The 17,152-nt window shown below is 32.1% G+C and overlaps 4 protein-coding genes across 5 annotated transcripts in view; 2 read left to right on the top strand and 2 right to left on the bottom strand.

Annotated features, from left to right (window-relative positions):
• The first annotated feature begins 349 nt into the window (after positions 1-349).
• Positions 350-4,065, top strand: LOC128201875 (tetratricopeptide repeat protein 8-like). Its single transcript, XM_052900172.1, has 5 exons — positions 350-828; positions 1,387-1,629; positions 2,341-2,765; positions 3,500-3,674; positions 3,803-4,065. Exons 1-5 carry the CDS (start codon positions 553-555, stop codon positions 3,923-3,925), a joined length of 1,242 nt encoding a protein of 413 aa, XP_052756132.1. The 5' UTR covers positions 350-552; the 3' UTR covers positions 3,926-4,065.
• Positions 4,066-4,148: 83 nt separating this feature from the next.
• On the bottom strand, positions 4,149-8,013 carry LOC128201877 (cytoplasmic dynein 2 light intermediate chain 1). Its single transcript, XM_052900176.1, is given in 5 exon segments — positions 4,149-4,357; positions 4,801-4,850; positions 4,853-5,050; positions 5,871-6,228; positions 6,878-8,013. Coding segments are annotated over 5 exon segments (900 nt in total). The 5' UTR covers positions 6,983-8,013; the 3' UTR covers positions 4,149-4,168.
• Positions 8,014-8,146: 133 nt separating this feature from the next.
• Positions 8,147-10,836, bottom strand: LOC128201876 (transcription initiation factor TFIID subunit 7-like). Of its 2 annotated transcripts, none has more exons than XM_052900174.1 (2): positions 10,548-10,836; positions 8,147-9,382 (listed from the first exon to the last, which is right to left on the bottom strand). In XM_052900174.1, exon 2 carries the CDS (start codon positions 9,354-9,356, stop codon positions 8,223-8,225), a length of 1,134 nt encoding a protein of 377 aa, XP_052756134.1. In that variant the 5' UTR covers positions 9,357-9,382; positions 10,548-10,836; the 3' UTR covers positions 8,147-8,222. The 2 variants fall into 2 exon arrangements, with proteins under 2 accessions (XP_052756134.1, XP_052756135.1); XM_052900175.1 differs by lacking the exon at positions 10,548-10,836 and adding an exon at positions 10,141-10,444.
• A 4,030-nt stretch (positions 10,837-14,866) lies between these two features.
• LOC113511463 (E3 ubiquitin-protein ligase HECTD1) overlaps positions 14,867-17,152 on the top strand; it is a 47,886-nt gene continuing 45,600 nt past the window's right edge. Inside the window, exons 1-2 of the mRNA XM_052900037.1 lie at positions 14,867-15,063; positions 16,012-16,038. The gene's annotated coding sequence lies outside the window, so the exon portion shown is untranslated. The remainder of the gene's footprint in view (positions 15,064-16,011; positions 16,039-17,152) is intronic.

The following is a 17,152-nucleotide window of genomic DNA, read 5'->3' as shown; positions in this document are numbered from 1 at the left end:
GAGGATAAAAATAGATCAGTTAGCTCATCGTGTTGAATTCCACAAGAGAATTAACTACGATGGCTTTTAGGGGGATACCTGATGGGGACAATAGGGTATATTGCTAGAAATGGGGCTGTTTGACTTTTATACTAACAATGCCTTTTCCCTTATATAATTAGATTGTAATAGGCACTAGACTTGCAATGAATAGTATATTCGGTCATATGCCGAATGCTGAATATTCTGTAGGTTTCTTGGCCGAATAGGCCAATAATATTATTCAGTCAGTATATACCGATAGTACAGGCGGAGATACCATTCTATTTTCATTCCATTAAAAAATCCTACCGACTGACGTTTGGAGTATAACTAGTGTGTATATATAGGTGAAATCAAAATTAATAGCATTGCTTTAAAGGAGTATTCGACTAGTGAAACTTAAATTCCAAAGTATTGAATTATTTTGTTTGTAATTTGTAACCAAGGCGACGGATCCCAATAATCTTAAAAACATAGACCAGAAATTGAGTTTAATTTCATTTAATATAATTTTCATACACTGTGAACGAAATGGAAATTGACTACAAGATTTTGAACTTATACAAAACAAAACAATACGACAAATGTTTAAATTTATGTGCTACAGCTCTGCAAAATAAAAGTGATAGAATGTTAGAATTTATTCAAATGAGAGCTATGACCATTCAAGCAAAAGTTGCAGGTAATGGATATGAAGAAGTAGAGTACTTTCCAAAACAAGATGATTTGGTGACTACCGCAGTTGCTAAAACACCGCGAGCGGGTACAGCATTTCAAAGAGAAGTCAAGACAGCGCAACAGTTGAATGTAATTTAATTAGTAAATGTATTAAATTTCAGTTTGGTCAATATTCAGTTATATAAATCATTGAATTCAAATATTTTTCTTCTAATGGTAGGTATATTTAACAAATCAATCACAGTGATTAGCGAATGACGATTAGATTTCCACAGATTTTTTTTTTGGATTATACTGTACAACTTTTGGTTATTTTCTATTGATATAAACTAAGTAAAAAATACAAATTTGTGATTTTTTTATTATATTACCTATTATAATCATTTATTTTGCTTGTTCGTTTCATTTCTTTAAACTAAAATTTTCACTAAATGGTACTTTAATACCGGGCCCCTTATTGGATAGCCAAAGAATGAACTGCATTATAAACATCACATAATATACAGTGACATTCCTGAGGACTAAGGTTATGCCTTCGTATCCAGTAATTTCACTGCCACTGTTGCAAATTACAAATGCAGCCATGCAAGCACAGTTGTTTCAAGACTGTTGTGTTTAATAACAATAATGTTATTTTGAACAGAATAGTTTACATCAACTATTATTGTAAGATCGTTTTGTTTCCAGAAGCGTACAAGTGGAACGGCTACCAGTCGTGGTGTGAGTACTAGCCGGGCTCCTAGCACGAGGGCTGCATTGCATACAGCGTCCCGGCTCTCGAGAGCTGCTACTGCTCTTGCTGGAGGAGCGCCATTCACCGCCAGCACGCCACTCTCTCTCAGATTTCTTACGAAAGAAGATACCCTTTTTGTTCCCGCTGCAAAAACCTTATTTGAATATGTATATTATTGCGAGGGAGATATTAGAAAGGTGTATTTAGTTATCATATTTTTTGTACATCATTATTATTATATCAGCCGTTAATTGTTTACTACTGAACATAGGAGGGTTTTGGTGGTTGTTACCACGCTTGGCAGGTGGGTTAGCAACTGCAGTTAGGCTTTGATGATGTTTAAAAAGGAACACTCCTGTCCATCACTCGACCATTAGATTCCCTTAGTAATTTCTTACGACATCCAAGGAAAAGGAAGGGATGGCCCATTCCTTGCCGGAACTACACGGCAGTTTTTAGTATAGAGTAGCACTAATTGATAACGGAATGTTTAACCTCCAAAATGAAAATCATAATTAAATTAAGATTCAAGGATTGAATACATTTTGAAATGACTGTTTTTTTTTTGTATAGTGCATGTAACATGGTTATACGAGTACCTCTATCTATATAAGTCTACTTGGGTAACCCCGCCCGCGCTATCGATATATGTTGGCGAGGCTATATGTAGTTCATGGTATCGCAATAATTTAGAACTTTACTATTTTTTACTAGAAGTGTCTTTTAACTTAAAATCAAATAATATAGAACAAGGGGATAATAAAATGAATAATACTTGATATCTTTTCAAAAAAATTATGTCCTTTTTAGAGATTACATCCGAGTGTTTAGAATTCTCTTCAACGATATTCAATTAATTGATGAAAAATTATATACAAATAAGTTATTAAGTTCTTAAATTGTTTTAGGCCATGGACATAGCGTTTCAAGCCCAAAAATCAACTGAGATTATAGATTGGTGGTGGAACTTTTCATTAGCTCGGTGCTATTCTGCACTTGGAATGCATAGAAATACGGAAGATTGTTTACGACAAGCCCTTAAACAAAACAAACATATATCAATTTATCTACGTTTGGTTGCTATGTACGTTGGATTAAACCAGCCATTATCTGCTCTAGAAGTGTGTAAGCAAGGTCTTTCTATATTTCATGAATACACACCCTTATTATTAGAGCAAGCCAGGATTCATGATGAAATGGGTAATCCAGCTTTAGCTGTAAAAGAATACAGAATGGTTGCTTTGGAAGATCCGTCAAACATGGAAGCCATAGCAAGTATTGCAATGTACAATTTCTATAATGACCAGCCGGAAATTGCTTTACGTTATTATAGGTAAAAACATACAGATAAATAATATTTAATAATTCAAGTAGATTCCTAATAAAAATCATCTCTGGACATATACAAATCGACATTCAACCTCAATGTAAATATCTATATCAGGTATTTTTTAATGGGTGAAATGGAATGGTAATTCCGCCTGCGCTATTGGTATACTGGCTGGCGAGGCATCAGTGAGGGATGATAGACGAGGTTGAATGCTTGTTAATTAGCCCATCGTGACGATTAATACAAGAATTAAACATGGGTTCTTCAAAAAGGGCACATTAAGGTTTTTTCAGGGTCAGCAACGCGCATGTTACACCCTAGGGGTATCACATACGCGTTGTTGCAGGCATCCATAGGCTACAGTGATCCTTTACCATCATACGGACTGTAGGCTTGTTTGTCACCTTTGTGGTATAAAAAAAGCGGATAATAAATTGACAGTTTACTTAATGAGAAGTAGGGAATAACAGACACTTATACAATTAAATAGCACCAGGAACTGATAATACTACGCCGTGGGCAGCACTCCTCATGTGTTACCCCTAAGAGGATATTTCCTATATAAAGTTATAAAGTTCTTTCTATAGTTATAATACTCGTATTGTCATCAACTTACTTTATACCTATCGGCGTTGAAATCATAACTTCGCGTAAGTAATTTTTTGGTGTGTTTCATGTGTTAATTTGAACACAGAATGCCAGAGCTAGTTAAGAAGCTTAATATTTTTTCGTTTCAGGAGGCTATTAGCTACTAACAACCCAGGTCCTGAAATATTTAATAATCTTGGCTTATGTTGTCTCTATTGCAATCAATGGGACCTCATATTACCTTGTTTTAGGCAAGCACTTTACTTCTCTGCGAACGCAGAAACTCGATCAGATATTTGGTTTAACCTTTCTCACGTTGCACTGGTAAGTAACTTCTTACTAATGTTAATGTTTGCTGGTTACCTCTTAGTACTTTAAGTGTTGTAAAAGGCGACTAAGGCAACTTTATAGCTTTTTAAAATATTTTGATCTCATGATGTAATTTTTTGCAGTCTACAGGTGACATGGCTCTTGCACGGCGGTGTTTACAAGTAAGCCTTGCAACTAACTCTGAGAATGAAGCTTCAAAAAATGCATTATGCGCTTTGAATGCTCAGCTACGTGTTCGTAGATAGATGGACTAGGTGCTGTCCGAGGCTTTGCACGCGTGATGTCGTATTTCCATTTTAAGATGAAATTTCAAAAATTCTTAGCGCTTGCTTAGACATTGTAAAATAAACTTATGTATGTTCTGAATATCAGCATTCTAGACTTAGTAGTATTTATTGTACGATTAGTCAGTTAGAAGAAAAGATTCTATAAATATATATAATATTGAATTTTAAGAAGTAAAACATATTTTGTTTTTTGTACGCCTATTATTTTATTCCAACCAAATAATCGTCTATAGAGATATCAAGCGCCGGCAAACTGCGTAATTCTTCATATTTCAAAGCAACTTTTGTGTCAAGTACAGATTCAGGATGCGTATGCCGTGGGGTTGTTATGACGTCTGTAACAGGAACTTCGGCTTCGGGAGATATCCGTGATAAATGACGCATCTTTATCTGAAAAATTTTTATTACTTTTTATTGTTGAATTTACTAAATGCTGGGTAAATAGGACCTACTGATTATAATATGCAGTAAACTGTACCACTATGCTTTTGGCGATCCTCGTGGTATAGCATTTTTCAATGATTAGGGGTTCGATTCAAACATGATACAATCATTTGTATTCATAATATGTCTTTTTGTGTTGGTTTAGGTATTTTCTGTGTAGGTATCATAATAGGTAGTTTATTTACTAAAAAAATAAGATAACTAACATAACTATAATAGACATCTATTACTGGGATGGCTTGTACCTTACCACTACATTTTCACGACATATTATAATAGTTGAATCGGAATTATAAGAATTACCTAAATCATTTAGTGCAAATATTTAGAAGCCTATAAAAAATATGTCTTTATGGGCTTCATTAGAAATGTACAAGTAGTCTACATACCTGTTCTAAAGTAGATGTCGGCAATCCAATGCTTTCCCAGGAATCCGTTTTTTGGAAATGACCAATGGTTTAGCAGAATTTGTGTTTCTATCTTTGAATGACGTGAAGATACCAAATCCAATATTATGAAACAATTCTTTTGCTCGTTTCACTAACTGTGGTTCCTTTGATGAGTAAAATAGTAAATGGGCATTGTAAATCAATGCCACACTTCTAAGTGTTGTGCATATGAATTTCTTTATATCACTGTCTGTAACATTAGAAATTAGCTATGTAACATTTTGAAGATATTACTGGGGATGCCCAGTACACAAGTCGTACCAATATCTCTCGTTCAATGGCATTGGTATATTTAAGATTATTTTCTAGGAGTAACCGGTCCCTCTCTAAATACGATTATGTTCCATTATGTAAAATATTCGTAACAAGTATCTGAAATTGGAAGAACTCTAGCTATGACTAATTCAGCCCAGACACAAGTTAATATTTAACGCTAAGAAAAATCCATTTATCATGACTCTTACGAAACGCCCCTTAGTATTCATAAGAGTATTGGAATCCTTGGCATCGATATTACTTGATAAACAATTCACCATACCACAAAATAGTCAAATGGAAATATTTTAAGGATGTTTGTTATTCAATCATGTTTAAACTGTTGAAAGAACTTGAATGAAATTTGTTATACCTAGGTTATATCCTAACTTAACATACACATAACATACCATATCGGCTCTCAACTGTCCATTGCTGAACATAGGCCTCTCCTATAAGGGGGATTTTGCTAGTAGTCCCACATACACATAATTACATATACATATTCATTCAGGTGGGTGAAACCGCAGGGAACAACATATGCTCTAAGTTGCAAATCAGGAGGACCCATATGAAGTATTTTTCCTTTTGACAGGAACATCTAGGGACTAACTCGAATCTTTAGATTTGGTACAATGCCATGCTCTGAGAAACAATGATCCTGCGTTAAAAGTGATACTGTATAATTATTTGGCATGATGCTCACAATATGCTCAGACATATTTAAGTATGTAAGTACTAGGCAGTTCATTTACCGTAATTTTTGAAAAGATCGTATTTTCCGCATAATATTATTAACTCTGATGAGTTCTCAGAATCTAAATAAGTTTTAGGTATTGCCTGTAAACAGATCTCTAAAGTATTCCATATAGTTTTTATTTTGCTTAAATCGATCATGATGCAAAAACAATACTTTCCGCGTTTTAATATTGTTGCGACGATTGTGTTCAATATATTACTGTCCAACTTGCCACCATATTCCCACACGTGACATATCGTCTTTTCGATTGCTTGTCTTTGATTCGATTTTCGGCCAAATGAGTACTCCAATACTAGTGTTTCACGCGGTGCGTCAGTCTTATCCAAGAATGTATTCAATAGGGTTGATTTACCCTAATAAAATTAATTATTTAAATTAAAAGTAATATATATTTACAATTTATTTCACTTATACTATCGCTATAATTTAAGATGTAAAAATTCCATGTCGTGATACTTTTGTTCAAATCATACTTCGAAATCATTCAACCGATATTAATGAAATTTTGTAAAAGCACTTTATTTGCTGCAACTTGAGGGATAGGATAGCTTTTATCCCGATTACTCCCAATAAGAAAAAATAGACTGCCGTAGGTGGAAGTATAGAAAAAAACAACGTTTACCATAACAGTATTATAAAAGTTTGTAACTTTTACCCGTAAGTTGGTACACGATTTTGGAAGTTGATATCAACATCTAGATTGTGTAGCAACTGTGAAAATATTATTCAATTTGATCAAGTTGTTTTGAGTGATGATGGAACAAACACACAGACAGACAAAAATTCTAAAATTGTTTTGGTTTCCATTGATCTTATTAAAACCACGTTTATAAATTATAAATTTTATTATATTAGTAAGCGTAAGTTATTGTATTATAATAAGTATAGTAGTGAAATGAAAAACGAGTAGGTACAATGCACAAATGAAATGAACATTTTTGTTATGCAAACATTAAATTTTTTTTTATTTACGATTAATAGGAACAAACAAACAATGCTTACCACAGACTTACTTCCTACGACAAAAATAGTGTGTGAGTTATCATCACTTAATTCAGCGATTTGTTTCTCAATTTCTTGAGAAGCTATTTCTGGAATTGTCAACATTTTAATCAATTAATACTGCATTGATTGATATAAGTAATAAACTTAGTTTATAGAATATTATTATGCTTGATCGATCAACTATTATTACATATTAGAGCACTGATATGCCTACTCAATCTGGTTATATCCCTTTTGTTTGTTAGGTAAGTCTCTTAGCAACGGATTTATATAGTTTGTTTTGCAGGATCACAGGTACTGTCCTTAATCTATGTTCTACAAAGTGGTTTCAGAATAGTGAATTATTTTCAATTTATAAATAAATAATAATACTAAATTAAAAAAAAAATTAAAAAAGATTACAGATGAAATGGAAATAGTTAGCGGTATAGTGGTAGGTAAAATGAGATTATTAGGATAGAAATTTCGAAAATCCATATTTTAAAAGCGATTTTTTTTAGTCTATCATTTCAACAGTAGCGCTGACGATTCTGCCTGAAAAATAAGGGTTTTTGATTTTTTTTAATCGAATTCTGATAAATCGTTTATCAAAAAAATCGAGATTTAAAAAATCTATTTCTAGAGTATGTAAATACATTTAATACGAATTTCAATTCAAGATTTTTTACCACTAGCTTTGTAATTTTTTTTTCTTCAATTTCACAAATTTATTAGTTACAACAATTATATGTAATATACATGCACTTGGTACATTAAAATAATTGTAAATATGGTCCTTATCAACACACTACAACCACGTTTTGAATAAACCTTCAGCAACATTACTTCTGAGCTGATACAACATTGCAACTTGCAAGAAAAGAACATATCTATTCATTTTTAAAAGTCCGGAGGAGGGAGGGGGCGGTACCTGCAATGTCTCTGGTGTTGCGGGTGCTCATGGGCGATGGTAGTGACTTACCATCAGGTGAACATGCTCATTTACCCCTGTGTTATAATAAAAAAGAAAAAATTAAACCTCGTTTTTCAAAGGTGAAATATCAATTCATTAATCGATTCAAAGCTATATATTTATGAAAACAATAGATTTTTTTTACTAAAAAAATTGTCATGCTTATTCGACAGTAGAACGCGCTGGAGGAAGAAAGTGTTGTTTTTTTTATAAATATGTAAAGTTTCGCTGGAAGAAATACTTCATTTAAAGGGTCCTAACATTTTCGATTTTACCCTGTACATAATTTTCCATTCTCATGATAATATTAAAAATTTATATGATAGATAAATATATAATTTATTTAGATACGCATATAATATAGATTTAAACAATACATGTAACATTTATTTATTTTGTCAAGAGATTTTGATATTCCAATTCTTTATACATTATTTCTTTATTTAAATTCTGAAGTATGTCTTGAAATCTTTGTTTCAAAGTCATATTTTCCATTCCTGCAATTTCTTGCTGTGTTCTATGGCGTCTTTCTTTTAATTCTTCTAAATCTGCGCTTAACTGTTGAAGCTGAGACATTACACTATTTTCATTTGGTTGGGTCAAAGAATCCTCTAAAGAGTAATCCATGTTTTGACCACCTTGTGATGAGGATTCATAAGTTTCAGAAATGTTATGTGATCTTTGTGAAGGATAAAATTCAGAACCAAAATGCGGAGTATACTGTTTATTTTTTAAGTCTCCAGTGACATGGAATGAATCTGATAGATCATCACAAGATAAACGACTATCATCTACATCAATGTTAACATTTTCATCTTCTAAATCACTATCACTCAGACTACCTCCAAATATGTCTTCTACCTTGGATGATGAATCATTAGAGATTTTAGTTTCTACCTTTACTTTTTGTTTTTTCTTAACCTTATCTCCTTTGAATGAGGTGCTAGGTTCTGGTTTCATATTCTGATCATCCTCCTCCTTAATTATTTCCCAAGTGTAAGATACAGCTTCATTATCAGCTCGCAAAAGTCTTTTTACTTCTTTTTCAATCTCAGGTGCTTCTGCACACTTCTTTTTCAATGTTTTTCTGAAGCGTCGTCTTCTAACATTCTTAGTAGGGGGAGTTATACCATGAGGCCAAAGAAATTTTTTATCAACTTTAAAAGGGTCTTTCTTTTTGTTTTTTGTTGGAGATTCGTCTTCAGTGGAAGAAGGATCTAATTCTTCTTTGCAGATCATTATTTGACAAATGTCTGCAGTCTTGTAAATACTCTTCCTATCAATAGTTTTTAAAGATTCCACTATAGTAGGTAGGTCAACTATTTTACCATATAACAACCAATGGTCAAAGCGAACTTCACCATGACGCATATCATTCTCGATTTTAATGGTAAGTCTGTTTTTAAAATTCTCTCCAGAATTAAGGGCGGTTCTGAGCGATTTTGCAGGTTCTTCAGGTAATCTCAAAATAAACTGTGATTCTAACTCAACAGGATACTCTGGTTCTCTTTTATCTTTATTCATTCTTAATGTTTGCAATATAAAATCACCTAAAACAAAAAAAATTAAGCATTTATTAATAACTACTTTTTCCTGTAACTTTTTGTGACCCTGATATATGGAGAAAAAAAAACATAATGTCTTTCTTTATATTTTTATGTCAGTAAAAGAGATTTTCCTTAATAAATGAAGAAATTTTTATTGTTAATAATACATTATATCTCAATAATGCTTAATTTACAGCCCTTCTTGTATAATGATAGACATTACTTTGCATAAATAAAGTCTTAGATGTGATTCTTCAGTCAGGTTAATTTATGAAATAAATTAGGCTATGTCCTGACATTTAATGTGTGGTTGTTTGTAACACAAGGTAACCTAGGTTAATGACTAGGCAAATAGTTTGTGTGGTATTTATAAATAATAATAAAATGTGAAAAATGTTTATTTCTTTTTAATTTCTTAGCACTATAGAAGTTTAACTAATGTTCACCACCATACATAATTTGGGTAAATGATGTCAGACGTGAGGCAGGTAGAATTTTGATAAAAACAGCTAATAATAGAGACCATTGGAGATAGTTGAAGGAGGCATTTGTTAATAAGCAAACAGACAATAGTAAATCCTTATTTATACTTGATTATTTAGGTTTATTTATTTAGTTGTAAAAATACTAATGAAATAAAGAAACTTAATACTATCTCTTGGTGCTTTAACAGTTCAACTAAATCATCATGAAATTGTAATCCAGCAATAGTTAATGTCCCCAAAGCAGGGACTTTTTAATGGGTGAAAATATAACCCCACCTGCACTATTGGTTTACTCCATCTCACTGGTGCATTATAAGCAATGCTTGGATAGTAGTGAATGTATTTAGAATTATTTTTAGGGGCGGAAAGGGGCATTGATTACTTAAAAAACGTATATAACTTAAAAACAATTTTGTGAAGCTTCATTCGCATTTTGGAGGCACGAGCCAGTTTTAGGGTGGGCATGGCACATCAGACCCTCCTTCTTAAACGCCTATAGTAAATGTATGCAGAAATGATTTCATTTCATTAATGTAGACATATCCATAAAATGTGGAAATTGAACACGAAAAAATAAAAAGCCACTCTATAAAGTAGGACTTTTCTGTCAAATCCTAATCAAGTACTCCTGAGTCACTTGTTGATTGTTTGGAATTCCATAGAAGAAAAAGAATATTACTTACCAAAAAATATATTCAATGATAAAATTCTCTAAGTTCAATTAAAAAAAGGAATAGAGAAAACAGCAATGAGCACGATAATGTTCTTTGATTGATAATCAATTCATTTGTAGTCGTTGATTTTAACAGATTAAAAAGTGATAACTTTTATTTATTCATTTATAAATTAACATTTATAGTATTAATTTATCCACATAAACAAAAAATGTATTCGTAATGTATATATGGAATGAAGGAAAAAAAATATTCAGAAAATGAAAAAAACAAATACAACATATCACTGAAAACTGATCGAAGACAGAGTGTATGGACCACAGGTAAAAATAATGAAAAAATTACAGAGCAAGTAATTACCACAGAACAAGGAATTATATAAAAGGAATGATAAAATAAAAACTGTAAATCATATGGTTGCCTCCTTTCTTCTTATGCAATTATAATTAGTAAAAAGAGAAAGAATAAAAGATACACTATCAGTTGCTATTTTTCTTAATTCATAGCAGGTTAGTGTATAGTAAATGTTTGATATGTCAATTATTTATCACAGTTTATGTAGAAAGTATGAAAGCAATTTGTATCTAAATTTGGTAGGGTTATACTACTGTATAACATTTTCTATACACTAGCCTGCTGCACAAAAATAGTAAGTGATGGTATATCTTTTGTCCTCTTTTTACTAATTATATTTGTATAAGAAGAAAGAAGGTAATCACATGATTTACAGTTCTCGTACGTTATAAAACTTCGCACCGGACAACATATCAACAGAATCTGGTGCATAAAAAAATTGAAATGCACGTTACGTTTTCGTAGTAACAACACAATGAAACAGCTAGGCATCTGATGAGGACACTGGGAATTACAGCAGAGCTTCAGAGAGCGGGTAGAAACCCGATACTTGTAGTCCTTTAGAAGCTATTTAACTTCGTGATCCATAACGGTGTTAGGCCAGAAGTGTGGAGCAGAAGTGCGATAGTCCTGTTCTTCAAGAAGGGTTACATTACCCTATTGAAGAACTATAGACCGATATCCCTTCTGAATCGCGTCTACATACTATTTTCGAGAGTCCTGACCAATCGTCTTACGCGCAAACTGGACGACTTCCAGCCACCCGAATAAGCTGACTTCCGAAAAGGCTTTAGCATTATAAACCACATACATACGCTATGGCAGATTATACAGAAGACCGAAGAGTATAATCTGCCACTATGTCTGGCATTTGTGGACTATGATAAAGTCTTTGATTCGGTCGAGATATGGGCGGTACTACAGTCCCTCCAGCGGTGCCAGATTGACTATAGATATATCGAAGTATTGAAGTATATGTACAGTAAGGCTACGATGTCTATCCGAGTACAGAACCCATCCCAGTGCAGAAAGGTGTAAGACAGAATGACGTCATATCGCCGAAACTCTTCACAGCTGCATTGGAAGAAGTTTTCAAACTATTGGACTGGAAAAGAAATGGTATAAACATCAATGGCGAATACATCACTCACCTTTGATTTGCCGATGACATAGTAATTATGGCGGAATCCCTGGAGGATCTGAATACTATGTAGGTCACCAGGTAGGTCTTAAGATCATGTCTAACGTCCATGTTCACACCTATACCGATTACGATTGAGAACACTACGCCCGAAGTTGTCGATGAGTATGTATACTGAGACAAATTGTTCGAACGGGTAAGTCTAACTTCGACCGAGAGGTCAACCGACGAATCCAACTCGGCTGGGCAGCGTTCGGGAAACTACGCCACATCTTTTGATACAAAATACCTCAGAATTTGAAGACGAAGGTCTTTAATCAATGTGTGTTGCTAGTGATGACTTACGGAACTGAAACGTGGTCCTACACGATTGCCCGTATGCAAAAGCGTGAATTTACTGGGTACAGAGGAATAACACCTGAGTCCTCAGGAATGGCAACGCATGGGGGGTATCATGGGCGGAACTGTATACTCTGTTATGTCTATGGTACTGCTCATGTCTATAGGCGACGGTTACCACTTTCCATCAGTTGGGCCGTCAGCTTGTTTGCCTATCTATGTTGTATAAAAAAAAAATAAAAAAAAAATAAAAGCTAAATTGAGAAAGCCGTATGAAAAAGTTGCGCAGAGGACTATGGAGAGGGCTATGCTCGGAGTCTGCGTGATAGAATCCGAAACAAGGATATCCGCAAAAGTACCAAAATAATCGATATTGCCCAAAGGAAAAGCAAGCTGAAGTGGCAATGGGGTGGTCACATAGCTCGAAGAACTGACAACTGATGAGGAAGAAAGGTTCTTGAGTGGCGACTACGTACGGGTAAACGCAATGTAGGACGACTGCCCACTAGATGGAATGACGACCTGAAATGCGTTGTAGGGAGTCAGTGGATGCAGGTAGTTAAGAACCGTTCTTTATAGCAGTGTATGGGATAGGCTTACGTCCAAGCGTGGAATTACATAGAAGGAATGATAAAATAAAAACTGTAAATCATATGGTTGCCTTCTTTCTTCTTATGCAAATATAAATAGTAGAAAGAGGACGAAAGATACGCCATCAGTTGCTATTTTTCTCAATTCACAGCCGGCTGCTGTATAGAAAATGTTTGATATGTCAATTGTTAAAGCATTAACAATATGCAATTAATATTATTCACTCCTGCATATAATGAAGCGGTTTCAGCGGTAAAACCAATGGACGACTGCTAAGTTATTAATAGATAATCACGCACAACATCAACCAGTAACAAGAGTCGCTCATCATGACATCGCGAGAACGCCAATCATAACGCAGGAGAAATTTACATAACCTTTCAGGTTTTCAAAATTGTAACTGACTCGCAAAACAACCTTCAACGCATTACATTAAATTTATATTTAATACAACGCTTCAAAAGTATTTATTTTATTTACCCTAGTTAAATCGCTTCAAATACTAGGTGTATTTATTCATCATCATCATCATCATCATCATCCGTTCATCATCAAAACGCAAACGCACATCATTAACACAATTATTTATCAATGTTAAATTTTACATTACTAGATTATATATTCGACACAGTTTATGTAGAAAGTATGCAAGCAAGTTATATCTGAATTTAGTAGGATTATACGGCTAGGATTTACACTGCTACGAATTGTCAATTTTATCACTCCTTCTATGTAATTTCTTGTTTTTAGTGGTAAACGTTATAAATATTGTATTATTTAAACTGTGAATGATATTGTGTGTTCATTTGTATATGTTTGATACAACACTAATAAATACTCCGGTTGGTGCAGTAATCATCTTTAATATATTAAATAGTTTTAGTTTTACTTTAAAATAGATATATTATAATAAGATTTACAGCGTAACAATAAGACAGTCTTGTAGTAGTAAAGTATAGTGTCACATAGAGAGCGTCTCAACCGAGCGACTATTATTAAATTTGCACGGTAGTATGGTGACCATTGCACTGTAATAATTTACACATCCTACCTAGTACGTTTATGCTGGTCCACTATTGTCTAGGTATGTATTAGTGTTAACAGTGTATATGTTGCAAATTGTTTGAACATTTTAAATTATAAAAGTGACATTTACTGCCAAATCTGCTTATTCATACTACCAACCCTTGAAGAATTCCCTGCTGTTCAAGGTACAAGGTTCAAGGTACGAATATCTCTAATTTATTTATTAAGTTATTGTTATTTTTTTGTATATTATATCTATAAAAGAAATAGCTCTATTCGTAGTTATAACATTATTTCAAGTACATATTCTCTTATATGCATAATATAATACGTATAATTATATTCTTTAGAGCTGAATATGTGTTTTTTTCAGATGCTCTTTCACTCGGCAAAATACTTCTACCATTTAATCATTAAATTTTAATGGACCAAAGAGAATTTGCATTAATCATCTGTGAAAAAAATAGGTTTAAAATTGTAGTAGAGTAAATGAAAGTAACTAAACACATTTGTTTTATTGTCCATGTTTTTAATAAAATATAAAAATTATATGTTATGAAATAGCTAGATTTTTTTTATGGAAACTGTCGATACCGATATATTGGATGGCGGCATATATAGATAGTGGTACAACACTATGGATATTTTTTTTTTATAAATTTTTATCGTGTTATTAGTTTGAAAAGGTTACATGTATTAATGTTTTCTCTCAGGTTTCGTTGATATAAGGCCGGTGCTAACTCTCATAATGTATTGATTATTTGCTCTGTGGTTATTAGGTATACATATAATGCTTTATCTGGGCTTAGCATAGTTAGCGTAGATTAAGAATGGACTTTGAGGGGGCTTAACTTATTCAAGTCTGGCAATACTATAGAAAATGGCATGCTTTTTTGGCAATTGGCATTTTGGCAATGAATGAGTTTTGATTTTGTTATAATATGTAATGTATATTTAGAAATAGCGCAGTAATATTTGCGTTTTTGTTTTATTATAAACTAATTATACTGGCTGAGAATATATTCTTAATAGTGGATAACACGAAGAATCTCATTATGCTGTACTAAGTAACTGGTAAGATGTAACCTTCATTTTTGTCCTCAAACATTTCTATTTATTTTGGTATAAGTTTTCTATTTATAAACTTGTTGTGTCAATTTTTATATCTATTCTTTAGAAAATATTGCAATATAACTGTGAATATGTGTTTAAAAATGGGACGATTCATATAAGCATAAAGAGAAAGGTGCATTCTCCATTATTCATTTAGCTGTAACCTACTTTATATCTATTGTTTTGTTTTGTACATTTAATACAGCAATCGTTAATTTAAAAATTTTTGTCATAAGTATATATGCATATATGTTCTAGAGAATAATTTCGTACTTAATATAAAAATTATATATTCATATTTATTGTTTATATAAAAAGTGTAGTAGTTTTTTTTTAAGTCTTTTGATCCCTTGTTAGATTATTCCATACTATTTGCAACAATTATGAGTTTCATCCAATAAGTTGACTATAAAATAGTTTACACCTTTTTATAGTTAGAATATATAAGGCAAAGTGAATTAACTATTAAGATTTTCTGTTTGCAAGTAAATTATTTCATATGCAGAAAAAAACTTATTATCTTTGAAATATTATTACCAAAGCTAATTAATAAATAAAAATAAAATAATTTGTTTTTATTTATTAATTATTTATAAATTAAATTTGTTCATTTTATTCACTATTTTTTTTTAGTAAGATGTATTGAAAGGGTTTACAAAAGAGTTGTTAGAAGGCAAGAAAATAGATTTAAGTTAGTATATAATATTAGCAAATTCACAAAATTGCAAAATAATATTAGTTTTGGCTCAAAAATTTTGGATGATAAATCTGGTTAGAGTACTATTTTATGGTGGTAAATATTGTAATTTTAATAATTTTAAAATACATACATTTTATGAATGTAGTTTTTTAAACATTGGATTCGAGTCATTTTATCATTGTTGTTAACTGTAATTTAATGTTTTCTAGGAAATCTGGACCACTGATACATCTAAGGTGCGTAATATTATTATTATAACAATAACAAAAAATCATTTCATCTTTATTATTAACCTTTAAGTAGTCACATGGTCTTGAATCAACCACAATCAATTCATTTTTGTTTGAAATGCCATAATTTTTTGTCATGTGTATAATTAATTAATCCCTAGTAGCCTCTCATGGTTTCTCTATATATAAAATGAATTATTTACTATCCATTTTTGCTCCTCCTGGAATACAACAATAGTATTTTTGTTTGTGGCACTACAAGCATCTGTGGTAGGAAAAGTTACATACATACTTAATGTGGTTTATTACATTTTTTTATGCAACTTAGAATGGCGAAGAAGCTGATGGTCCACCTGAAGGAAAGTGGTAACTGTCAACTATAGACATGCTATGGACATAACAGAGTATATTGTTTCATTCATGATACCCCCCATGCATTGCCATTCCTGAGGACTCAGATGTTATTCCTCTGTACCCAGTAAATTCATGCCATATCCCACCCTTCAAACCGAAACACAGCTATGCAAACACAATTGCAACTTATGTTTTGCAATATCATTAGGCTTATTTTTTTTTGTTTTTATAAATTATGTAATCTTATGAATGGCACAATAAAGAGTACCTCTGGTACCGTGGAAGCTATTATTTTTTTTTTTTAAAAGAAGAAAGAGTACCTCCTTGTCTACCTATTTTGTATATTGAATGAAAAATGTTTGTGGGATCCACACTACATTCATTAACAATAATTGTTATCTTGATGAATACACTAAAGAAAACTAGTATAATGGTAAATACTTTAATGAAAAATTAATAAAAGTATTATATTAAATAATATTTCATTAAAATATAAATTATTCAATTATTACATTTATTTTTTTAAATTATAAATTATTCTGAATTTATTATACCTTTGTAAAGTTAGTGAGAGTTATAAAAGAAAATATTGTTGTGTTTAATTCAAAGAAATTTTAGTTATACTGTTTTATAATTTTGATTGTATCAGTGTATTCGGTTTTTAGTTGTGTTTAGGTTTTTTTTACAAATTGCATCCTAGCATAAAGAAATAATGTGTCTAAATACAAGAGAGGCAATTATTATGAATTAATTAGTGTTTTAAATC

This window comes from Galleria mellonella, unplaced genomic scaffold, assembly GCF_026898425.1.
Source record: "Galleria mellonella isolate WM207_F2 unplaced genomic scaffold, CSIRO_AGI_GalMel_v1 utg64, whole genome shotgun sequence".
NCBI classification, from domain to species: Eukaryota; Metazoa; Arthropoda; class Insecta; order Lepidoptera; family Pyralidae; genus Galleria; species Galleria mellonella.
Note: the sequence above shows the minus strand (reverse complement) of the source record. Positions and strands in the feature narration are given on the sequence as shown.

Bases quoted from the DNA above. Each gene is read 5' to 3' on its own strand.
- LOC128201875 (XM_052900172.1), top strand. From the start codon at position 553: ATGGAAATTGACTACAAGATTTTGAACTTATACAAAACAAAACAATAC. The intron at 1,630-2,340 runs GTGTATTTAGTT...AAATTGTTTTAG, and splicing joins GCGAGGGAGATATTAGAAAG to GCCATGGACATAGCGTTTCA. The intron at 2,766-3,499 runs GTAAAAACATAC...TTTTCGTTTCAG, and splicing joins ATTGCTTTACGTTATTATAG to GAGGCTATTAGCTACTAACA.
- LOC128201876 (XM_052900174.1), bottom strand. From the start codon at position 9,356: ATGAATAAAGATAAAAGAGAACCAGAGTATCCTGTTGAGTTAGAATCA.